The sequence below is a fragment of the Schistocerca americana genome, chromosome X (genome assembly GCF_021461395.2).
Source record: "Schistocerca americana isolate TAMUIC-IGC-003095 chromosome X, iqSchAmer2.1, whole genome shotgun sequence".
NCBI classification, from domain to species: domain Eukaryota; kingdom Metazoa; phylum Arthropoda; class Insecta; order Orthoptera; family Acrididae; genus Schistocerca; species Schistocerca americana.
In genome coordinates this window covers 886,989,634-887,016,582 of record NC_060130.1, presented here as the reverse complement: position 1 = coordinate 887,016,582, position 26,949 = coordinate 886,989,634, and the positions used below count along the sequence as shown (strand labels likewise).

Genomic DNA, 26,949 nt, shown 5'->3' with positions numbered 1-26,949 from the left:
CTACTATTGTATTCCACTCCTCTATCACAATTAATTTTCATTTCCCCAGCTATTTGAATAACATCACATTCTTCAATCTCTTGTTCATCCACTGAGCTAGATGGCATATAAACTTCTACTACAGTGGTGGATGTTGGCTTCATATCTGTTTGGCTTCTGTATTGCATTCATTGTCCTATTCATCATTAGACCTACTCCTGGAATACCCATGCTTTTAGCTGGTGTTGTTAGCTGTGCTGACCTCATCAGAAGACCTGTTGTTCCTGCCATCATGCTTCACTAATTCTTACTATATCTAACTTCAGCCTATCGGTTTCCCTCTCTAAATTCTCTAACCTGCTTACCCAATGTAGCGATTTAAAATTCCACAATCTTGACCCAATGTAGCGATTTAAAATTCCACAATCTTGACCCAATGAATGCAAGTTTTGTTTCTCCAGATGACAGCATGCTCCTGAGTAATACCTGCCAAGAGATCAGAATGGGGGATTACTTTACATCCAGAATATTTCACCCAGGAGGGTGTCATCATCATCATGCCATACAGTAGGACTGCATGTCCTTGGGAAATATGACAGCTTTAGTTTCCCCTTGCAATGTTACAAGACTAGATGAGTCAGTCATCCAGACAGGTGCCCTTGCAACTGTGTACCGAGAAGGCTACTGGTCTTCTCTAGGATTCAAACATTTGTGTGGTCCCTCCACAGATATTCCTCCCATATAGTTGATTCTACTGTACAACTGTTTGTATTATAGAAGCTGCCTGTATCATAGAAGCACCCAAGCCACCCCACTTCGATGAGATCCATGGTTCATATGGGTGATGGAAATTGTTGTGTGTAAAAATATAAATGCTCTCACAATTTTTTTTTTTTTTTTTTTTTTGGGGGGGGGGGGGGTTGGGGAGTCATGATGCCCCCCCCCCCCTCCTCCCCTTGGGTTCTCCCCCCTCTGATCTTTGAATTCTCTTACCCAACCAGATATAGGGAGAATAACAGTAACATGGACTCAGAACCACAGGGCAACTCGGCCTTTCTCTCATATACAAATCATTGCTAGAAGTGAAAGAAGCGACAAGTGACTGAAAATCCTAGGATCAACTGAAGAAGGAATGCCAAATCGTTGACCCCTTAGTCACTTACCTTTGCCATGTATTTTTTCTCTTATCCCTAAGATATAGTTGATTTGTGTAATTTTCAAAGAAATTTGTGTAAATAATATTTTTTTCAGGGGGTGTTAGTACTGTAATAGACTTTGAACTGAGTTGTGATCAGAAGTATGTGGAGCAAAAACTGGAAAAAGGAATGTTTCGTATGTGGCACGATGTCCAATCCAGGGTAGGGGCGTATCTAATGGGATGTGACTTGGCCAGGTTCAAATTTGAAGAGTTTCTTCAAATTCTTTCAGTTGTTCACAGGTAAGTTTATACAAGAACAGTTTCCACTTCTTCATTTCATTTTGAAGTGCTCTGTTCTATGTCATTGTAGTAATAGAGACAGAAAATGATACCGCAACCATGTTGTAGCTCCATAAGTTTTGTCAACAAATAGCAGCTCATACGTATACTCAAAGATTTTGATCATTTAAAGCAATGGTAGTTTCATCCACTGAACAGTGGCTTCTGTGAGGTTACACGTTTCACTGCCCCATATTTTTTAGACAACTGAAGGCACATAGCCACCAACAGATCATTCCAGGACAAGGGTAAATTCATGGATATTGGAAAAACAGGACCAAACATTTTTATTACTACAGCCATGTCCATAATTTAGATGATTTGTTTAGTTTTTAATGAAGTTCAAAATTTTCATAGCCTTAATGTTGCACCATTATTATTCAATGAAGTGGACTGTAACTGGCAAATAAATTTCATCTACGTCTCAACCTACATCAAGACCTACACGAATACTCTAAAATTTACACTTAAGTACCTGGTAGAGTGTTCATCAAATCACCTTTTATTTCTCTACCGTTCCACTCTTGAACAGCATGCAGGAAAAATGAGCACGCAAATCCAGAACATGTAAATCTTTCTGTGCAAGCTCTGATTTCTCTTTTTTTTTATGTTGGTCATCCCTCCCTCTGTAGGTTAGTGCCAACAAAATATTTTCACACTCTGAGGAGAAACTTGGTGATTGAAATTTTGAATTTTGTGAGAAGATCCTGTCATAACAAAAAGCACCTTTGTTTTAATGATAGCCACCCCAGTTCGCATATCATATCTATAGCACTCTTTCCCCTATTTCATGATAGTCCAAAATGAACTTCCCTTCTTTGAACTTTCTTGATGGCCTCTGTTGATTCTATTTGATGTGTACCACATTAATACTCCAGAAGATGGTGGAAAAGCATAGTGTAAGCAGTCTCTTTAGTAGACCTCTTGCATTTTCTAAGTATTCTGCCAGTATATTGCAGTCTTGGATTTGCTTTACCCACAACATTATCCATGTGATCATTCCAGTTATGATCGTCATAATTGTATTTAGTTGAATTTACAGCCTTTAGGTTTGAGTGATTTATTGTGTAACCAAAAGTTAGCAGATTCCTTTCAGTATGCATGTGGATTACTTCACACATTTCATTATTCAGTTTCGATTGCCACTTTTTGCACCATACAGGTATCTTGTGTAAATTGTTTTGCAGTTTATCATCTGATGACTTTATAAGATTTTAAATGATGGCATCACTTGCAAAGAATCTTAGAGGGCTACTCAGATTGTCTCCTAAAATGTTTATGTAGAACAGGAACAGCAGAGGGCCCATAACACTTACTTGGAGAATCCCAGGTGCTACTTCTGTTTTACTTGATGACTTTCCATCAGTTTCTGTTAACTGGTCCTTTCTGACAGAAAGGTACGAATCAAGTCACACAGCTGAGATGATGCTACATAGGCACCCAGTCTGATTAGAAGATGCTTGTGTGGAATGGTGTTGAAAGCTGTCTGGAAATGTAAAAATACGGATTTAGTTTGACATCACCTGTCAGCAGCACTCATTACTTTGTGAGAATAAAGAGCTAGTTGTGTTTCACAAGAATGATATTTTCTGAAAACATGTTGGCTGTTTGTCAATAAATTGTTTTCTTTGAGATAACTCACAATGTTGGGACAGGATATAAGTTCAAAACTCCTACTGCAAATCGATGTTATTGACATGGGTCTGTAATTCAGTGGATTACTCCTATATCATTTCTTTGGTATTGATGTGATTTGTGCAACTTTCCAGCCTTTAGGTATAGATCATTTGATGAACAAGCAGTTGTATATTATTGCTAAATATGGAGCTGTTGTATCAGCGTACTCTGAAACGAACCTGACAAGTATACATTCCGGACAGGAGATTTTGCCTTTATTAAGTGATTTGAACTGTTTTGCTACACCAAGGATATCTACTTCTTAGTTACTCATGTTGACAGTTGTTCTTGATTTGAATTCTAGAATATTTACTTCATCCTCTTTGGTGAAGCAATCTGAGAAAAACGTATTTAGTAACTCTTCTTTAGTGACTCTGTCATCAGTAACACCACCATTGTTATCACACAGTCGGGGTATTGATTGCATCTTTCTATTGGTTTACTTTACATACGGTCAGAATCTCTTTGGATTTTTTTCCAGGTTTCAAGACTTTTTTTTTTCGTGTGAACAGCCTTGTAAGGATCCTAGTTGTATGATATATTTCACCTGCTTTGCACAATGTATCCACTTACAGTTATTATCACATTCTTCACCATGACTCATTTTCCCTGTGGTCATTCAGTCTCTATCACTATAACAAAGACCTTTACCTGAGTGACACCCCATGGTGGCATGTTGCTTCCTCCTTGACCTACAGCAGCTGGCACAGGTGTGGACACAGAGCTGAGCTGCGAATTGTCCACTCCTTATCCGTAACAGATTTTTGTATGAACACTACTACTACCAAATTTAAATCTCATAATGAGAACCAGGAGAATGAAAAGAGGAAGGAACAAAAATTAAGAAACCAAAGGCCAAGGCAGATTTGCCAGCTCCAGATGCCTCAGATTTCCCCTCTGCCACTATTTAAATCAGGAAAGTAGATTACAAACAACAAATGATACTAATTCATTCTGAATCATAGTTAACAAATGTATTCCTTTCCCAATGCAACTGCCAAACTCTGGATATTGCTGGCATGGCGTAGTATGCGATGGGAATTGGGCAGCAGTAAGCTAGTGGTGGTGACAATATTGGCACAAATGTGTGTGTGTGAACTGAGCCTCAAAGGAATTTGGTTTGTCTGGAGGCCATGGAAAATCCAGGTATCACTGTCCATGTGCGAGGGATACCTGAATTGGCACAGCTGTTGAGGCTGAGTACACTTAGAAGACATTTGTTCACATGGCAGCAGCTTCGAATTACCATCGGTGTCACACTTCCTGGAAACTGCCAAATTGTTGTTATTGTTGTGATGAATATTTTTTAATGCTTATTTTAAGTAATGTTATGTGGGAGATGGGAACGGCTAATGTGTGCAATATGATAATCTATTTTACCTTTTTACATTTACATGTGTATATTTGTAGTCCACAAGCCACAACATGGTACGTGAGGCAGGGTACTTAAGGATATCCTACTCCCGGTAGTTCCATCCACAGACAGTATGCGGAAGAAAAGATTACTTTTACACCTCAGTATTTGTCCTGATTTCCCTAACCGTATTATAATGATTCCCACATGATATGCATGTTGGGGTATCTGATATCCTTCTGTTGTTTGTATTCAGAACTCCTTTCTTCATATTCAGTTCTCTTACTGTTTGTTCGAGTTTTCATTTCTGAGATAAAAAATTCTTTTACTCAAAATGCAGTAGTCCTTTGCAACCAGAGCTCATTCTGGATGTGCCCTGACTGTGCAATTAATAGCTCTTCTGGCATGATGTTCATTACATCACAAAGTGCATATTATTTCTTTTTGTTTCAAGTAAGTTTGAGGGAAGCAGTAGGTGAAACCACTTACCCTTTATCACTCTCTGTTTCCTTGTAAACAGGTCCAGTTATTGTTAGGTCCCATAGATTGGCAGTAGTTATGAACAGCAGAAAACCTTCCAAGTTCTATCAGCAGGTTGTGAAAACCAAAACTAAAAGATGAATTATGCTAAGTATATGCCCTTGGATTTTTATGAGAAAGAGAGAGAGAGAGAGAGAGAGAGAGAGAGAGAGAGAGAGAGAGAGAGGGGGGGGGGGGGGAGGAGGAGGAGGGAGAGGGAGTTGTCAGAATTTTCACAAAATACAGTGGCAGATTTAATTGGTCATGTCTCCAATCCCACATGTACATCTACAACTGAACTCTGTGAATCAGTGGGAGGTGCATGATGGGGTACTTATTTGGTGTATTATGGTTTCCTCCTGTTCCATTCATGAATAGAGCATGGGAAGAACAACTGCCTATACACTTCTGTGCAAGCTGTTATTTGCCTAAGTTTTCTTCGTGGTGTCGATACATAGGTGGCTGAAGAGTGTACGTTGTTTGTACCATTAGATCTTTTTTTTTTTTTTAATATATTTTTGCAAGATACATAGTGTCTTTGTTTGAGTGTTGCCAGTTCAGGTTGTCCAGCACATCTGGGTACGCACATTCTGTGTCCCCCGTCAGTCTGGCCAGATGCAAGTCCCACACACTTGCGCAGTATTCTGGTATGGGCTGCACAAACGTCTTGTCAGCAATTTATTTTGTATACAAGCCATAGTTTCCAAGTATTCTAGCAACAAATAGGAGCCTATCATACGCCTTTCCCACAGCTGCTCTCAAGTGATCGTTGCACTTCATAGTTACTCCCAAGTATTTTTATGACAAGACTGATTCCACATGCAAACCAATTATATTGTAATCTGAGGCTATTTCGCTTTTACATTTCATTAAGTGCACAACTTTACCTTTATGTACAGTTAGAGTTGCCAATCCCTGCACCATGCAGATATTTTGACAAGGTATAACTGGATACTACTACAATTTCTTGTAAGATAGAATTTCCCTGTAAATAGCCATGTCATCTACAAAAAGTCAAAGATTGCTACCAGTCTTATCCTGTGTCATTAATGTACAATGGGAACAGTAATGGTACAGTTACACTCCCCTGGGAACGCCCTATATTATGTCTACATCTCAAGAAGACTCTCCATCTTGGATAACATGCTGCATTCTGCTTGTCAAGAAATCCTCAGCTTGGTAACAAATCTGGCTGCATATTCTGTGCGAGTATATTTTCTTTCACAGGTGTTTATGTAGCACCGAGTCAAATACTTTTCAGAAGTCTAGAAACAATAATCGAACTAGTTGCTGCTGTCGCTTAGGGATCATGTGAGAATAGTGCAAGTTGGGTTTTGCATGATCAATACTTTTGGAATCCATTGTAGATTCCATGGAGCATTATGTTTGGACTACAGTATGTTCTAGTATTCTGCTGCAAATTGATATGAGCAACACAGGATTGTAGTTCTGTGGACCCGTTGTACATTCTTTTTTATAGATCACTAGCAACCAGCCTCGGCTTCGCATTGGTAGTACTAAGTATCTACAGCTGGGCGACTTGTTTGGCAAAGAGGTAAATTTTTTTAGAAATCACTGCACAGGGTTATGCATAAAATTCTGAGGACAATGTTATGTAACTATCATCAGTTTCATGTAACTGAAATGATTTAAGCAGCACATGCCAGAACTCTTATCTGTTCTACTATGTGTGATTGGCATTTGGAGTGACATCTTGTGGCAGTGATGGGAGCACATAGTGATTTAGTTAAAATGTGTCCAACCAATGTAAATATTCTATGTGAACCATGATTGCATGTGTGTGCAATTGGATATGTCTTCAGATTTGTGGCACTATCATGTATTGGAGACTGGCTGAATGGATCATGTCCAAAGGTCACAAATAAAAGAAAATGAAACACAAAGAAACATGCCTAATGTAGATGTGCAGCCCATGGCAGTAATCCTGTTGTAAACTATGTTACTCACTGACTCATTGTTCAGACTCAGTTACTTGTTGCAGACTCTTTTGACAATCCTATTCACCCTACCATTGAAATATTCATGTCTGTATCTAGGTTTGATTGAAGGGAAGCAGAGAGCTGAAAGTTTATTCATGTGCTTCGCTGCTGAAAAAACTTTCTTTAGGGAAAATTTTTTCAAAAATTTTCACATTTTGCAAAAAAATGTTAAAAACTGCAGATTTTGGATTCACATGTTTCTTTCGCTATACAATTGTTCTCAAACAATTAGTCATAGTACTTCAAAGTTAAGCAACTCACTGTCCATTGCTCGAAGAACATGCAATAAATTATGAGTGCAAATTCTTATTGCAAATGTGAGGGAAGCAGAAACTGAGAGACTGAAGCTGTTGTCTTTTTCTGAAATGAGTCCCCTACCATCTCTAAAAGTCTTTCAGAATTGTCCCTAATTATCCAATAGGAGTGTCTGAATGACATTCCATCCTGTATTTTTAAGGTATGAAGAAGATCGTACCCATGCCTGTTTTCTTCTTTAAGAAGCTGACAAATACACCAACGTTTATGAGCAATACTACTACTTTTTGGTTGGTGCACTTTAGGTCACTGACTGCTGCACGTGAACTGTAGCTTAATTTCAAAGTGTCCAAACAAATAATAACTGCATATGTTAAGTCACATTCACACTGACCATGCAATGCCAAACACATTCCTTCAGTTGTCGGTACATCGAAGGAAGCAGAGTGTTTGCGTGCACCCAGTTTGACCAGACCTCTGTTGTGCTGCGCAGAGCTGTGGATCCAAGGAGTTCTGCTGTTCACTGCTAGATAGCAGCGGTGTTGTTTTCACAGTGGCATTTGAGAAAATCATCATAATTTAACCAAATTGCTCGAAATATTTATAAATTATATACAGAAACCTTCCTCATAATTCAGTCTACTACCTATTAGTAAAAACTATATCAAAATCTGTACAGTAATTTCTGAGATTATCCTGAAAATCCAGAAAGAAGCGAGCAGGGGACTTGAATTTATAAATGTAGAGAAGAAGAGGAGTTTGTTTTAACAATGCATATAGTTCCAGTTATCGAAATGTTAGTGATATCTAGGCAGACAAATGTACCATTCACAGAGATGTAAAGGGCTTTAATCTGCTTTAAAAGATATGAATTTTAATCTGTATAGTTGTGCTTGAATGAAAAATTTGTGTTAACAATTAAATTAAGATTTTGCTTAATAAATACATAGAATAATTACAACTGGCAATGGGTATTACCAGAACACTATCTTTGTGAATCTCAGACTGGGCTAGCAGGCAGGTCAGAATATGTTCTAAGATTCTACAACAGATTGATATCAATAATATTAAACAGTGGTTTTGTGGATCACTTTTGACACCTTTCTAGATGTTTGACCTGTGCTTTCTTCCTAGGGGTCACAGACAGTTTGTTGTTGCTGCTACAGTCTTCAGTACAAAGACCAGATTGTTGCCATTCTCCACACTAGTTTATCCTGTGTAATTACTGCAACATGCATCCACTCCTGATTACTGAATTCATCAATTGGTATACCTCTCCAAATTTTTGCCCTCCTTCCCGTGAAGCCTCAGGATGTGTCCTATCAACCCTTCTTTTAATCAGTTTGTCCCATAAATTTATTTTCTCCAATTTCGATTATAAATAACTCATATTTATCGTCATCAAAATGAGTAAGACGCAGTTAAATGTTGATCTGTTCATTTGTCACATTCAGACCTCTCTCACTATTTCCCTACTCCTTATGTATATTTGCCGGTATGACATGCATGCCACCTACTGTACGTAATTGCACTATGCCTGTAACCTTTGCTCAAGTGCAAGCAATAAGAGTTTTATCAAATTGTGTGAATGGTATAGAGGCACATAAAATATGAACAAACAACTAAGCAAACTATGAACAATTCCATGCTCAAGGCACCCACAGTAAATTATGGTTATAAATTCTGGATAGAAACTGACTGGGACACCTTTGGGCCCAGGAGCTTTATTATGCTTTAGAGATCTGAGCTGTTTTTCAATACCTAGTGCTGATCACAATATCACGCATCTTTGTATCAGTACAGATACTGAATGGAGATAACATTTTTTGATGTTCCTTTCTAAAGGAATATTTGAAGATGGAATTTAACATTTAAGCTTTAGTTTTGCTGTCTTCTTTGGTTCCTGTTTTGTCAGTGAGTGTGTGTGCACTTATTTTTGGCTGTTGGCAGCTTTAATGTACAACTAAAATTTCTTAGGATTTTAGGATAGCCCCTGCAATAATGTTCTGCTTCAGCAGTTACTGAATGCATCACACGCTGCTTTCTGATTGTCACGTATGTTTCAATCAGCATTTGCAGTTCTTTGGGTTATGCTGTGCTTAGTGGCTCTTCCAGAGAATATGCTGTTTCTTTAGAAGTTTTCTAATGTTGTTTGTATACCATGATGGGTCTCTACTATCAAATTCTTTGGAATGAAATATTTGGATTGTATTATTTCATATGTAATACTTAGGCCCTTTCATTGAGTACTAATGTGCTTTGAAGCATGTTATCTTTCATGAAACAATGGAAAAGTGCACCAAGTTTTCCTGCTAAAATAAATGCTTTTACTTGTTTTCACTAAAAAACTATCGCAGTGATTTAAACACGAACTCACAGAGAACACGAAATTAAATACTCTCTCTCAGATTACATATGGGGCCCAACATGTAATGAAATGTTTGTACCAGTTCACTATACATGATTCAATACAGAATATAATGCACTAGGCATTTGCTAAACATGATGTTTTTGATTAAATGCTTAATTTTACAGTAATTTCAGAAAAACCAGAAACTCTGAAATTTCAATGGTGTTCTCTCTCTCTCTCTCTCTCTCTCTCTCTCTCTCTCTCTAATCACAGCCGAAGTTCCTCCCAGAAAACAGGGAAAAATCACATTATTCTTATCAGAGGCCTACTTGAGTGACTAAAATGGTTTCCAGAATTCTACTAATTTTTGGATGACAGAATTCCAATTTTCTTCACTTACTAGCTGTTGGTTCCCATTTTGTGGGTGTTGTCATTGGTATTGTTGATAAACTTCAGGCAATAGCCAGCCATTGTCAACCTTAGCAGTCTAACATTTGTACAACATGCTTAATTTAATTTCATATGCATTAATTTTAATAAGTACCATATCTGAACAGAAATATCATATTTTATGCTTCCAAGAAACCATATAATTTTCATCTGCTATTCTGACCATAAGACCGAGCACAGTGGAATTGTACCAAATGCATTAGATTCACATTCGGGATAGCTGGGTTCAGCTGCAAAGCTGACTATCCAGAATTGGGTGTAGCAAATTTAGGCAGTGTTGATGGCCACTTGCCACGACTCTGGTCAGTTCTCGCAAAGCCGCAATGGAAAAGTATAGTAAGATCAAAAATTACTAAATGCCTTTTTTTTTTTTTTTTTTTTTTTTTTTTTTTTTTTTTTTTTTTTTTTTTTGAGTGATATTACTTATTTGCCCCCCCCCCCCCCCCCCATGAACCATGGACCTTGCCATTGGTGGGGAGGCTTGTGCCTCAGCAATGCAGCTAGCCATACCATAGGTGCAACCACAACAGAGGAGTATCTGTTGAGAGGCCAGACAAGAGGGGTAGCATCCTTTTCAGTAGTTGTGGGGGCAACAGTCTGGATGATTGACTGATCTGGTCTTGTAACATTAACAAAAACAGCCTTGCTGTGCGAGAACTGTGAACAGCTGAACGCAAGGGGAAACGGCAGCCGTAATTTTTCCCAAGGGCATGCAGCTTTGTTGTATGGTTAAATGATGATGGAGTTCTCTTGGGTAAAATATTCCGGAGGTAAAATAGTCCCCCATTCGGATCACCAGGCAGGGACTACTCATTATCAGGAGAAAGAAAACTGGCGTACTACAGTTTGGAGCATGAAATGTCAGATCCCTTAATTGGGCAGGTAGGCTAGAAAGTTTGGAAAGGGAAATGGACAGGTTAAAGTTAGATATAGTCGGAATTAGTGAAGATTGGTGACTGGAGGAACAAGACTTCTGGTCAGGTGAATACAGGATTGTTGTTGTTGTAGTCTTCAGTCCAGAGACTGGTTTGATGCAGCTCCCCTTGATGCCTCAGAATATGTCCTACCAACCAATCCCTTCTTTAGTCAAGTTGTGCCACAAATTTATCTTCTTCCCAATTCTATTCAATGCCTCCTCATTAGATATGTGATCTACACATCTAATCTTAAGCATTCTTCTGTAGCACCACATTTTGAAAGATTCTATTCTCTTTTTGTCTAAACTATTTATCGTGCACATTTCACTTCCATACATGGCTACACTCAAATACTTTCAAAAAAGACTTCTTGACACTTAAATCTTTACTCAATGTTAACAAATTTCTCTTCTTCAGAAACTCTTTCCTTGCCATTGCCAGTCTACGTTTTATATCCTCTCTACTTCGACCATCACCAGTTATTTTGCTCCCCAAATAGCAAAACTCATTTACTACTTTAAGCGTCTAATTTCCTAATCTAATACCTTCAGCATCATCCAATTTAATTAGACTACATTCCATTATCCTCTTTTACAGGATTATAAGTACAAAATCAGATAGGGGTAATGCAGGAGTAGGTTTAATAATGAATAAAAAAAATAGGAGCTACTACGAACAGCATAGTGAACACATTATTGTAGCCAAGATAGACACGAAGCCCACGCCTACCACAGTAGTACAAGTTTATATGCCAACTAGCACTGCAGATGATGAATAGATTGAAGAAATGTATGGTGAGATAAAAGAAATTATTCAAATAGTGAAGGGAGATGAAAATTTAATAGTCATGGGGGACTAGAATTTGATAGTAGGAAAAGGAAGAGAAGGAAAAGTAGTAGGTGAATACGGACTGGATGTAAGGAATGAAAGAGGAAGCCGCCTAGTCGAATTTTGCACAGAGCATAACTTAATCAAAGCTGACACTTGGTTTAAGAATCATGAAAGAAGGTTGTATATGTAGAAGAGGCCTGGAGACACTGGAAGGTTTCAAATAGATTATATAATGGTAAGACAGAGATTCGGGAACCAGGTTCTAAATTGTAAGACATTTCCAGGGGCAGATGTGGACTCTGACCACAATTTATTGGTTATGAACTGTAGATTAAAACCTAAGAAACAGCAGAAAGGTAGGAATTGAGGGAGATGGGACCTGGATAAACCAAAAGAACCAGAGGTTGTAGAGAGTTTCATAGAGAGCATTAGGGAACAATTGACAATAACGGGTGAAAGAAATGCAGTAGAAGAAGAATGGACAGCTTTGAGAGATGAAATAATGAAGGCAGGATCAAGTAGGTAAAAAGACGAGGGCTAGTAGAAATCCTTGGGTAACAGAAGAGATATTGAATTTAATTGATGGAAGGAGAAAATATAAAAATTCAGTAAATGAAGCAGGTGAAAAGGAATACAAACGTCTCAAAAATGAGATCGACAGGAAGTGCAAAATGGCTAAGCAGGGATGGCTACAGGACAAGTGTAAGGATGTAGAGTCATATATTACTAGGGGTAAGAAAGACACTACTTACAGGAAAATTAAATATACCTTTGGAGAAAAGAGAACTACTTGTATGAATATCAAGAGCTCAGTTGGAAAACCAGTGCTAAGCAAAGAAGGGAAAGCACAAAGTTGGAAAGAGTGTATAGTGTGTCTATACAAAGGAGACGTACTTTCAGGGCAATATTATGAAAATGCAGGAGGACATTGAAGAAGATGAGAAGTGAAATACAACACTGCATGAAGAATTTGACAAGGCACTGAAAGACTTAGTCAAAACAAGGCCTCAGGAGTAGACAACATTCCGTTAGAACTACTGATAGCGCTGGGAGAGCCTGCCATGACAAAACTCTTCCATCTGGTGAACAAGATGTATGAGACAGGTGAAATACCCTTCAGACTTCAAGAAGAATATAACGATTCCAATCCCACAGAAAGCAGGCCTCGACAGGTGTTAAAATTAGCAAACTATCAGTTTAATAAGTCACGGCTGCAAAATACTAACACGAGTTCTTTACAGACGAATGGAAAAACTGATAGAAGCCTACCTCGGGGAAGATCAGTTTGGATTCCGTGGAAATTTTGAAACATGCGAGCCAGTACTGACCCTACGACTTATCTTAGAAAATAGGTTAAGGAAAGACAAACCTATGTTTATAGCATTTGTAGACTTAGAGAAAGCTTTTGACAATGTTGACTGGATTACTCTCTTTCAAATTCGACAGGGGTCAAATACAGGGAGCGAAAGGCTATTTACAATTTGTTCAGAAACCAGATGGCAGTTGTAAGAGCAGAGGGGCATGAAAGGGAAGCAGTGGTTGGGAAGGGAGAGGTTTGTAGCTTATCCCCAATGTTATTCAACCTGCACATTGAGCAAGCAATAAAGGAAACAAAAGAAAAATTTGCAATAGGAATTAAAATCCATGGAGAAGAAATAAAAACTTTGAGGTTCGCCGATGACATTGTGATTCTGTCAGACACAGCAAAGGACCTGGATGGACAGTTGAACAGAATGTGTCTTGCAAGGAGGGCATAAGGTGAACATCAACAAAAACAAAACGAAGATAATGTAATGTAGTCGAATTAAATCAGGCGATGCTGAGGGAATTAGATTAGGAAACGCAGCACTTAAAGTAGTAGAAGAGTTTTGCTATTTGGGGAGCAAAATAACTGATGATGGCCGAAGTAGAGAGGATATAAAATTTAGACTGGCAATGGCAAGGAAATCGTTTCTGAAGAAGAGAAAGTATTTGTATGGAGTGTAGCCATGTATGGAAGTGAAACATGGATAATAAAAGTTTAGACAAGAAGAGAATAGAAGCTTTTGAAATGTGATGTTACAGAAGAATGCTGAAGATTTGATGGGTAGATCACGTTACCAGTGAGGAGATACTGAATAGAATTGGGGAGAAGAGGAATTTGTGGCACAGCTGACTAGAATAAGGGATCGGTTGGTAGGACACGTTGTGAGACATCAATGGTTCACCAATTTAGTATTTGAGGGAAGTGTGGAGGGTAAAAATAGTAGAGGGAGACCAAGAGATGAATACACTAAGCGGATTCAGAAGGCTGTAGTCAGCAGTAATTACTTGGAGATGAAGCAGCTAGCACAGGATAGAGTAGCGTGGAGAGCTGCATCAAACCATTCTCCAGACTGAAGACGACAACAACAACATCAACAACAACAACATAGCTTATGAAACAAATCTACAGCTGCAAGGAGGTGACTTGAATTTAATCACAGCAGAGACAACTATTTCTGCCTTCATTCGAAATTTGCCTCATGCGGATATAATATGGGTGAAAAACAATTTTATCAGTTTCCAAATCTTTTGTCTGAGGAAACAAATGATGACAGTATTTTGTCAGCACTTGGACACCCTTAAAGATGATTTTATAGATTTCAGGATCTCCTTCAAATTAATATTCCAGATTATGTACTGGAACCTGCCTCTGATCCACAAACATCAGAATTATCCTTGTAGGAATAGCTGATGGAACTTTCAACCTATGAAGAATTGAAATTGATATTAAAAAGTGTATATCTAGAATTCCAGAATTGAAATTGATATTAAGAAGTGTATATCTAGCATTCCAGCTTCAATGACAAATCCCTATGTTTTATCCAGCTGTATGAGCTGCAGCAAAGGAATATTTCATTGGTTTCCCATCTAACATTGTTAGAAAGTTAGTTACGAAGAACAGAAACAGGCTATCAATTGTAGAGTGCGGCACTTTAGGATTGCTGATGACAGACATGACACTAAATATTGAAAAATTAATGTCACTGCACAAAGTTCAGCCTTTTCGCTAAAAATATTGTAAAATTTTTAAATATGTATTTGTTAATCAATCTTGAGACTGACACCAATATTGTTAATACACTTTGAAAAAGAAATTTAAAAAAAATTTATCTCAAAGTTGCTCATTTCTATGATGTTGAGTGGTTTCATTCATAGTAGCTGATTGGACTAGTGTTTGAGAGTTTCTCACATAATCCAAAATTATTTTCTACAATAAATGATGTGAGTTGTTATGTGTAGTTCAATGTTACATGTTCTGTTTATAAAATTGAAGGCTGTTGGAAAGGATGCACTTTCTTGAGAATTAAGCTTTTTGAATGAGAACTGTAGATCTTTTAAGTTGTTAGTTATGTACTAAACAATATTGACAACGGTATGAAAACTTAATCTCTCTTTTGTGTATCAGTATGGAGCCATAATTCTTCCATAGTATTTACTTATTTGTTTGGCATTCATCTTGGAAACGTTATTTCACGCAGGTTGATGGAAGTAGGTGAGGAATTTTGTGGAAGCAAATCAGAAGAATTACAAAATTCTATTCGAGAACAGAGTACAAATTACTTTAAAAGTTATCACAGAGAACGCTTGGAAGAGCTAAGGCTGTTCTTAGAAAATGAGAATTGGGAACTCTGCCCTGTTAAAAATAATTTCACTATCCTTCAGTTACAGGTAAGTAACAGCTGCAGCAGCCTGAGATGATGGTAATAGTAACTGTAGTAGTAGTAGTAGTAGTGGTGGTGGTGGTGGTGGTGGTGGTGGTGGTGGTGGTGGTAGTAGAAGTAGTAGCTACAGCTGCAGCTACTACTGCAGTTTATGATAACTGTATTAAGGCCTAGGTAATTTTAATTTGTTGAACTTTGAACTGGAATTTATTCAGTCATATGTGAAAAATTTACCACGTGCACACATCAAAAGTTGTCGGCATACAAGAACTGTTAATTTCATTTTTAAGATTACAAAATTGTTCCTTTACATGGAAGGAAATGATGTAAATAATCGGGACTAAATTTTACACTTACAGTCCTAAATTGCATCAGAAAAAATTTTTGCACTATAAACCTCAGCCTCGCCTTTCTTGCTTATGATCAGCAGTTGAGTTTCTAATTCTTTAGTACTTCATGTCAGAAAAAAGATTTTATGGCATGGGTAATGCAATACGTACTACATAGGAGCTTAAGACAGAACCAGAGAGTGTAAACTTACTGTTTTAATGATCAGTAGTTGGACACTATAGCCATCCATGATGCAAGTTTTAAATGGTTTTTGCCTGTATCTTGGTGGATGAATGGTTCACAATATCTACGTTAGGTACAAAGTGGGGAAATAATATTGAAATTGTGAAGAGAATGGAGTACTTTAAGGAAAGCAAAATACTCAGTGCAGTGTAGTGTGCTGGGCCTTAAAAACAAAGACCTATCCTATTAATGTCCAGTTGAAGGTAGGACCTGCCATACAGCTCTTGAAATATCATAGTGTGAGCTTATTTGAAATTTCTATTGATATCTCTTTTAAATCATCCTTTCAGCACTTTTCATCCTGTTTGCAGTTAAGGCTATGGAGGGAAACACATCATGCCTCTTGGCAGTATTACATTTGTTAGACAATGAGACTGTCCACCTTACAGCAAAGGTGCCATAAGCAAATGCGCCATGAATTTATGCTCAAAACCGAACTGAAACATTTTGTAGAGAGTTGTCATATTGTATTTAGGACTGTGGTGTATATCGAAGAGTGTAGTGTGTATCGAGCACACTACATTTTACAACAGAAAGTGACAAATTATTTCTCCAATGTGGTTTCTAAAAGGTATAGAATCCTCCTATGGTGTTTCTGTTCCTGGAGATCTCTCTTCTTTTTTTTTTTGTGTGGCACTTCTGTAGCTATGACAACTGCTGTATAAGGTGTCATGTGGTGATAGATAAGTATTCCTGTTTTGTTATGGGAGGGAGCGATATGAAACAATATTAAATTCTTTTGACACTTTTGAAGTAATTTGCATCAGCACTTGGCAGACATGTAGCTGTTTGCTGCTGGTTATAACAAAGTGTTTCATCTGGATGCTGGCGGCTAACAATGTAGGTTTAAGATTGGATTTGTATATGATAATGAAGTCGTTTCATTCTTAATCAGCTCTTGGATATTATATTATTGTATACTGTACTGGGTATTTCAGTAGTAGTAGTAGTAGTAGTAGTATGTTTTTTAGTAGGTGGTATTATTCCCTATGACGTGTCCAATTTACACTGATCAGCCAAAACATTATGACCACCTACTTAAAAGTTTGTTGGTCCACCTCTGGAACACAATTCAGCAGTGATTTTGCGTACCATGGATTCAACAAGTAGTTAGTAGGTTTCCAGACATTTGTGGCAGCAGATGCCTACACACAGGTCAGACACTTCCCATAATTTATGGGCAGTTAGTTTGTGGATGTGGAGGTGGTGCTCAATAGCACCCTGTTGGGTGTCATCGGATTCAGATAAGCCAAGATCACCAAGATGTCAACATCAGTTCACTATCATACTCCTGCATGATTCTGCCCTTGTGACAGGGATAGTTATCCTGCAGGAAGATGCCACTGCTGTTGGGGAAGACATCAAGCATAGGGGGTTACAGTTGGTCCATAATAATGTTCACATAGTCAGCAGCTGTTGTGGTGCCTTCAATTACTACTGCAGGCACCATGGAAGCTGCTAGCTTCAAGGAGATGAAATTAGACTACTGGAACTTTGTCACAGGCCAGTTGTAAATCACTGAGTAACCCCATTAAAGCTGTTTACTGCTGAAGCCACTTTCACATGTGACTGTATCATTAATACTCGTAACTCACATTAGTTGTCCGACTAAAGCAACATGCCTTTGTGGAGACACATTTTCAAGAACACTTGTCTGTAAATGTGTAGTGTGGTATGATGAACAATCTGTTGATTGTGGCTTTTGTGCTGCTGCATTGTGACACATGCCCTTATTATCTCAACTTCCTTGAAAATGAGCATCGGGCATTATTGGAAGAGGTTCCTTTGGCTACATGGCTAGGTATGTTCTTCCCCTGCATGTTCTAGTTGTTAGGTGACACATCATATCAGTGTTCGATGGATGATGGCTAGGCCAAAATAGTCATGTTTCTTGGCCACCAAGGTGCGCATCCTTTACCCCCTTTACATTTTTGCCTTTGGGTGTGGTTTGGAGATGGAAGTATTGAAAGAAAAAATAAATATGTGAGGCAAATTGCTTGTTTCCCTTATGTGTTGTGCTGCTCTCATAAAAGAACATCACAATGACCTCGGTAGAGTTACACATGGTGTTGTCAAGAGAAATTAAATATGTATTGCAGTTGGAGGGGAAATTTATGAAAATAAACTTTGAAATTAATCATTTGCCTTTTCCTAACACCTTCTGCAAGTGTTTCGGCTACATTCTAACAGCTGTATCTCTGTAACCAAGAAAAATTGGAATCACAGTGGATGGAGTGTTTTTATTCAAATTAGTGTGTATCATCATCTCCTAAAATATTTTCTGTAGAACACGTGGTATATGGAGTGTTTTTGTTTGGATTAGGCAATAGGTGTAATCCACTAAATTACAGGCCCATATCATTAACATCCGAGACAGACTTTGGAAACATCGTACTTGTGAAGCACAACTAGCTCTTTATTCACACTAAGTGCTGAGTGCTATCGACAAGGATTTCAAATTGATTCCTTATTTCTAGATTTGCAAATAGACTCCTCCCAAGCATCTTGTAATCAGGTTGCGTGCTTATGGAATACCGCCTGTTATGCGACTAGATTCGTAATCTCCTGTCAGAGAGATCACAGTTTGTAGAGATTGATGGAAAGTCATTGAATAAAACAGGAGTGGTTTCTAGCATTCCCCAAGGTAGTGTTATAGGCCCTCTGTTCCTTATCTTTATAAGCGATTTGGGAGATAATCTCACCAGCTGTCTTAGGCTGTTCATATATGGCACTGTTGTTTATTGTCTAGTAAAGTCATTAGAAGATATAAAACAATTGCGAAACAATTTGTGGGATCCACCCCATGAGTGCTTAAAGGAATCTGTTAAACTTTAGTTATGCAACAAATCAACTAAAATTAAAGGCCGCAAATTCAACTAAACACCTAGAAATTACAATTACGAACAATGTCAACTGGAATGAATGCATAGAAAATGTTGTGGGGAAGGCAAATCAAAAACTGCCTTTTATTGGCAGAACATCACACTTGTCAGCCCTCTTTTGGAGTACTGCTGCATGATGTGGGATTCTTAAGAGATAGGATTAACGGAGTACATTGACAATGTTTAAAGGAGGTCAGCACGTTTTTGTATCGTGGAGAAGTAAGGGAGAGAGTCACTGACATGATACAGTATTTGGGGTGGACATCATTAAAACAAAGGCATTTTCTGTCGCAACAGTATCTTCTCATGTAATTTCAAATACCAGCTTTCTCCTTCGAATATGAAAATGTTTTGATTTGACGCCTACCTACATAGGGAGAAAAGACAATTATAATAAAGGGGAATCCGAGCTCACAATAAAGTGAGAAAACAGCATTATAATAAAGGCGAATCAGACCTCACACAAGAAGATATGGGTGTTCTTTTTTTCTGCACGCCGTTGGAGAGTGAAAGAATAGAGAATTAGTGTGAATGTAGTTCGATGAACCCTTTGCAAGGCACTTAAGTGTTATTTGCAGATTAGCAATACAGATGTAAATTTTTATGAATTAGCTGTACCATCAACTCCTAAAATATTTGATATTCTTTCTGAAATGTCCTATATGGTCCAATTAACACAAGATACTTACATTGCAACTGAAAAATCCTGGATGGAATGCAAATAATGTAAAATGTAAAAATAATCACTAAACATATAAAATAGTTCACAGTTCCGTGGCCTCTTGTTGACATATTGCCAGCAAGCTTCTGTCTCAGGATCCTTGGCTGACGTTTGTTTAATCTTTTTCCTTATTTTTCGCCACCACGAGTGGCTGGCACTGTCCAGGATTCACCCTCAGTTACTGGTGTCCAGCAGCAATGGAGGGGGAATATTTGTCAGTGCCAGCCACTCATACTGGTGGAATCTCAGGAAGATCATTAAACTAACACTGGTCGAAGATCTTGAGACAAAAGCTAACAGGCAATACATCAATGAGTGTGCAATTGTAGCTTTGGCCATTCTATAGACGATAGTAATAAAACCAAAAGAAAGAAGGAAACAACCATCTCTATGGGCTCATGACCTGAACTTGCCTATGAATGTCCTGCTCACTCTCTCAACACAAGATGTATTCAGTCCAACTGAGTTTCACCTTCTGAATGATTTGCCACTGGTATGCACCTACTGTTGTTTCCTGCTTATTATTTATATCTGTGATCTTTTTAAAGTTCATGTGAACTCCCTGGCATAGAATTAATACTAACACTAATAATTCCTGCTGTGTTCTAGCCCAAGAATTAGACGCGCGCGCACACACACACACACACACACACACACACACACACACACACACACACACACACACACTATATTATCCTGGACTAGGATGCGGGATGAAGTTTTGTCTGGATTGTACTGTATATTGTGGTTTATAAAACAAGGTTAAAAGTCATGAATGGAACTCCCTGTCTATAAAACCAAAGCCTTGAAAACCAGAATTGGCAAACACTGAAATCAGATTGATGAGGAACGAGATCTTAGTCCTCACATCACCATCCAGATATTTTTCAATGTTTCACTAAATTGTTTGACTCAAATGACCGAATGCTTCCCTTAACAAACTTGCAGTGGTGTGCATATGTATTGACTTTGGTAAGTGGGTTCATGAAACCCCTGATCATCCTTAGATCCTTAAATAAGAATGAAATTTGGAATCATTGGTATTTCATACAATAATTTCTTCATTGATCAGATAGGCAGAGATGAATTTACTTATTTAGTGGGTCTTAGAAGTAGCTAGAATTTACAATGTGTACACTTTTCTTTATCTGAGCATCTTCCGATTGGTCATTGTTATGAAGTACAGTATGAGTCAGTTCATGCAGTAAGCAAGACGAAGAAACATCATTTTAAATAGTTCATCAAATGTGAGCAACGGACTAGCTGCAATCTAATCAAAAATTGTCAAGCACATTGATATTATTATTATCAATTTTTAATGCGATGTTATTTCATTACAATTTATTGACCGTGAAATTCTTTGTATTTCTGAACTCTCTCACTATTGCCCCCCTTCCCCTTTCTCCTAGGGAATGTTGAGGAAACTGCATCCAATAACATTACAAAATTGTCTGAGCCTCTTGTGTCTGCACTCCATTTGTCTCCAAACCAGAGGACCACAATTGTTTCTGGGAATGAGTCTGCAAAAGACTCTATATCAGCTTCCATCCTGTGAGTGAGGCTAGCTGTCGCCACTAATTCAACCATATACCTATAGGAACAGATGGTTGCCTGTTAGTCTAGGGAGCAGGTATCATCCATGCCAGCATGAACTGTTATTTGCAACCTGCTGCATCTAGTGCACTTAGTAGCAGTAGGGCCTCCTGCACGTGTTGGGCAGGAATCACTGGCAAACATACTGAGTGGGCACTGACATTTCTTTTCAACCTATCTATTACAACCCTGATGAACTCCATCATGTACCTAATTTTAGAGCTCCTGATGACTAGCAAAACCATCATCTGCATGTGTTTCAACCTTTCATGGAGATTGGTCCCAGTCGCAATAGTTGAGATGTACCATTCTACCTCATATGTACTATCACCTTTGGGCAGGACCTCAGCTCTGTTTGTAAGGTGTAAGCAGACAACCATGTAGCAAGTATCCAGATTTTCCTTTCTTCCTCAGATACATGACTCTATCACAATTTGTGATTCATCCTCAGGTGAGCGTGAACCAGACAGACGGTTGTTTAGGGAGATGCTGTGACATCAGGGATTCCAGGTTAAGCTAGAGATATCAGAAGTGCCTCAGCTACAGCTAAAGGTACCTCAGCAGCACTGCAGTCTGGCCCACCAGCTTTAAGTCTGCTGACCATGCTTATTGCAGCTTCTAATTCCTTGCAGACAGTATCCAACTCTCCTTTCATCTGTACACAACAGGTGCAATCTCCATCTCCACATCTGGCCATTAGAACTGCAACTCCAGGATAGATAGAAAATGACAAAATTTTACTTATTGTGGGTATACATCATGAGAGCAGAATGTAATACACAGATCTACTACCTCTGCCAGCAACAATGACTCTAACCCAGCTGAACATAGTCGGAGTTGTCTTGATTGACATAGGGTATGTCATTCCATGCTACATCAGGTCTTTTCCAGAGTTCATCAATTGTTGTGGCTGATGAATGGTGGTGTGCCAGTCTCTCAGCAGTCAGTGACCAGACGTTTTCTCTGGGTGAATGGTTGGGAGAAATTGCTGGCCAGAGCAGTTGTCAAACAACCTCCGTATTGAGGTACATCAGGGCAGTACAGGGAACATATGGTTTTGCGTTATCTTGTTGAAATATAATGTGAAGCCCCTGAAGATACAGAAGTGTACAGCTACTGGGCATAGCACCTCAGAAGTGGAATGGCTGCCAATCAAATTACTGGCTACACAAACCAGAGGTGGTCATGTTGCATATTCAGTGGCACCCTATACCGTGATGCCAAGTGTGGGGCCCATATTGTGACAACTAATGTGTTCTGGCAATGCTTGTTCTCTTCGGAACCTGATGCAAAACCAAGACTCATCTGAAAAGATGATGGTTTACCAATTCTGTGTCTAATGTTGTCACTGGGCACACAGCTGTTGACACGTTTCCCTCCACTGCCATGTCAAGGGAAGTCATAACAATGATCACCATGCTGATAGTTTTTGGTGTTTCATATGTTATCACACTGTCTGTGTGGACACTTGACTTGCTGCAAACAAGCCTATTTTCTCATTCATGGTGTGTGATGAGACAGTACAATCCTACATGGCCAACTGCCGAATATGTCTGGTCTCTTGAGTGTTTGTCACACGGGGCTGTTGAGATTTTGCATGGTATTGAGTATGGTTTTCCTGAACTCATTAGTTTCATAATTGCATGACAGTCATGGGTTTCTGACCAACATGGGCTGCAATATCGGATAACAGGAAATCTGAGTAGGCAGTGATCTTGCCACTGTCAGATTTCGATATGTGCTGGTAGATGTTTCTTCTTCTGAGGCGAAGCATAAAATGATCTCACAAATAAGCAACATTTCTGAATGAGAAATCCACTGTGTAACATTTCCTTATGGTGTTAATCATGTCTACTTTGTGCAGTTGTGCTGAAATGCTGATCATTTGCATATCTAAGCAGTTTTACATTTGTTGCATGCTGCCTTCATGGTGTTGCGGTTTAATGGTCAGCAGTGTATTTTTACATATGTTCAACTACACAAGAAATTTACTACTACCCCAAGCAGATGCTAGCTACATTCAAACCGCTGCTGCTGCGCTGAACCTGGCTATAACTACACTATTATTTAGTGCACTAGACAGAAACACTTTCTCAGTAGCCAAACATTTAGAAAAAAAATTAACAAATACTACTGAACACAGGTAAAAAGACAGTTACTGTTCACTTTTGTCCCGAGGCCTGTAAGAAAATGACTAACCTAAACACATTATATTGTTTAGTTGCTTCTACTGACTGGTAGCTAGTTTATGGCTGGAGGGTACCTGAGTATTTGCTCATACAAAGTTCTTGGATTTCCAGTCGCATGACTTCATTGAAATGGTGTATTGTTTCAGTGATTGTCACTCCCCTGATCTATTGGCCAGATGATGATGGTAGTGACACTCAGTGAAATATTCTACATATCAAAAAACTCAGTTGCCTGGAAGCCCAAGAGCTATATGATAGTCCAGTTCACTAGAAAAGGCAATGAGATCATCACTATTTACTGTTTGTAACAGACGAAAATTCAAAGTGAATTTTGTGACAGTAGCACTCAAAGCAGTGAGAAATTATTCAACGAAGTCAGCTCACTTTACACTTATGCTCACATATTATACAAGCACCTCAAAGAAATTCATGAAAACCACTAAACACAAGTAAACAGAAAGGAAGTGTTCACGTATTTTCATTTAAAAATGACTAAACTAAACACTGTTCAAACTAGATACTGCTGCTTCTGATGGTTATTGCACACATGTCTATGAGTGGAGCACAGTTCTAGCTCTGCATTCATCCAACTTTGGTTTTAGATTATCATTGGTGTGTACAGAGTTATGATGAAAATGATTATCAGTTCTTTTTGTGGCGCATCATGCTCAACTTCCATTTTCTTTTCAGCTTTGTTGTTTCAAGATAGATTTTACATGACAAGAATTATTACACACCTTTACATTTGCCATATGTCAGTCAGCTGTTTCTGAGCACAGTGGAAAGAATAACATAATGCAATAACTTATTTGGAACTTTGACAGATTTTTACATTAAAACAGCCATTTCCTTATTTCTACTATATATTTCTGAAAATTTTTGAGCTGGTTGTCTTTTGATAATGGTTTCACTCAAATGTGTGTATTGCAAAAGAAGACTAGCTTGCCTAATAATTATTTATTTTTAATGTGTTTGTTTGCTTACCAGTGTGTTGTTTAGGCATACATTCCATTTTTTATTTTTTTAGGAATTCAAATCATTGCGAAATGCTCTGAAAGGGATAAAATTTGATGAAGGTAGCAGCCTGAACCTCACAAGTCATACAGCAAGTCCTGACTGTAGTACCAGTAGTGCCCATTCACAAGATAGCTCATCAACTGCTGGAGGCTATTTTCTACGTTACTCAGAATCAGGGTCACCATTTGATATTATACCTGTTGAGTCACAGGAGGAGGACATCTTGGCCAATATAAGGGTAATGCATTTTTTATATAAGTTTTAACAATAAGGTTTCTTACAGTCTAATTTCCTATGGTTAAAAATGTACTTGAAAATCATATATGATTTTGGACATCACATTTAGGATGGCATGTCTGTGGACTACAGTGATGAAAGCGATGACGACGTGCCAGAAGATGTAAAGAAAGACTTCGTTGATGAAGGAGGGGGTGATAACAATAAGTAAGTTCTCTGTATGAACTCTTCATAAATACCTATTTATAAAGTATCTTGGTTTCTTTGTGGATTTCGTGTCTTTAGTTCTCTTGAACTGTGTTAGTTTTGAAAATGACCTTAACCATGAGAGATTATTTGTACTGTGGTGAGTGAGGTGCAAATCTAACCATATTCTATCTGGTACGCTGAGAATTTCTTTCTTTTATTTTTGTTTTGTTTTTATGTTAAAATGACTCCAATGAGAAGAAAATGATTAAATAAGTTTTGTCAAAGTACATTGAATGAATAACCAGTTCATTCATTATGAACTGTGCTGTGAATACTGTTACTCTCTAAATGAAAATATCACAGTTTCTGTAGCAGTCATAAGCTTTTTAATTTCTACGTAGTTTACAGAACTTCCAAGTAGTAAAATCCAGATGTCAAAATGATCTTGAGAATATTAGTGCAATGACATGCATATTGACCATTACACCCTGTCAATTGTAAACTGCAATAACCACATGTAACAGCAATAGATGCACCAGAAGATGCAACTAAAAATGTAGTGAAACCAGTAGTGCGAGCATACAAGGACTTCAGCAAATACAGCTATAGTGGATTAACTAGCTTTCATTCAGCTATATGTTCATCGCTTTTAGCTATTTTAACATCTGGATTTTACTGCTTGAAAGAACTGTGAACTACGTGTAAGTATTTTAGCTGTGGTTGCCCTTGGTTTCAAATTATCTGTTTTTAATTTCTACTATGTGTTTTGGCGGTTAGACCATTGTTATCAGGTGGAAGGCATCTTTTCCATAAAAGTTCATTGTGGATAGCACTGGGGTTTCCTTGCAGTAGTATTTTGAGGTGTCCAGAAGTCTATTTTGTGACTTTCGTGTGCAAGAAGTCTATTGCACCATTACAAAAAAGCACAAAATAACTTCCTGGCCACCTTGCTTACTGCTTTGCTCTAAGAACAGTTACGTAAAGGATGCATTTTGTGTGGTGGTGGTGGTGGTGGTGGTGATTATGATGATAATAATAATGATGATAATGATGCTGTAACCATTAAAATGTAATGGAAATTAAAAATATACTGATCGATGCAGAAATTGTAATATTTTCAGTCTTAATGAATTGTAGGAAGAATCTTAAATTGTTCAATTGTGCATGAATCTCAGATTTGATTCAATTGTCAGTCCCCCCCTCTCCCCCTCCCTCCCCCCCCCTCCCCCCATATGAAATAGATCCTGCTTCTAACTCTGCATGGAAGAAAATTACTGCTCAGGCTAGCCTTTGAAACATTCTCCTCTCTTTCACAGATGTTTACCAGACAACTGGTAAACAGAAGGTACATTTCTCTACTTCTAAAACTTTTCTTGTTTAATCTAGTTGCTCACTTATTCTAGTTCCACATAAGATGTTGTGTGTTAAAAGTCCATATCGTCATCATCTGGTAAGTAAACGACAGCCTCCAGATTGGTAATCAGCTCACCTAACCACTAAATCATAAAGGTGACCATTACAGTGAGGTGGCAAAAGTCATGGGATGCCTCCTCATATAATGTTGGACCTCCTTTTGCCTGGTGGAGTACAGCAACTCGATATGGCATGGAGTCAACAAGTCGTTGGAACTCCCCTGCTGAAATAATTGGCCTTGCTGCCTCTATAGTCATCCGCAATTACGAGGTGCATTCAAGTTCCAAGGCCTCTGATTTTTTTTCTCCGGACTGGAAAGAGATAGAAACATGCGCATTGTTTTAAAATGAGGCCGCGTTCATTGTCAATACGTCCCAGAGATGGCAGCACCGTACAGCAGATGGAATTTTACCGCCAGCAGCGAGAATGAGAACTGTTTTAAATACTTAAAATGGCGACGTTTTCCTTACTTGAACAGCGTGCAATCATTCGTTTTCTGAATTTGCGTGGTGTGAAACCAATTGAAATTCATTGACAGTTGAAGGAGACATATGGTGATGGAGTTATGGATGTGTCGAAAGTGCGTTCATGGGTGCAACAGTTTAATGAAGGCAGAACATTGTGTGACAACAAACTGAAA

The 26,949-nt window shown here is 38.3% G+C and overlaps 1 protein-coding gene across 7 annotated transcripts in view; it reads left to right on the top strand.

Moving 5' to 3' along the window:
• The window catches only part of LOC124555258 (syndetin), a 145,461-nt gene that overhangs the window by 49,438 nt on the left and 69,074 nt on the right, over positions 1 to 26,949 (top strand). For all 7 annotated transcript variants that reach the window (XM_047129122.1, XM_047129125.1, XM_047129124.1 and 4 more), the window contains 4 exons: positions 1,231 to 1,417; positions 15,313 to 15,502; positions 24,481 to 24,708; positions 24,817 to 24,914. In XM_047129122.1, the coding sequence (XP_046985078.1) occupies positions 1,231 to 1,417; positions 15,313 to 15,502; positions 24,481 to 24,708; positions 24,817 to 24,914 (703 nt within the window). The remainder of the gene's footprint in view (positions 1 to 1,230; positions 1,418 to 15,312; positions 15,503 to 24,480; positions 24,709 to 24,816; positions 24,915 to 26,949) is intronic.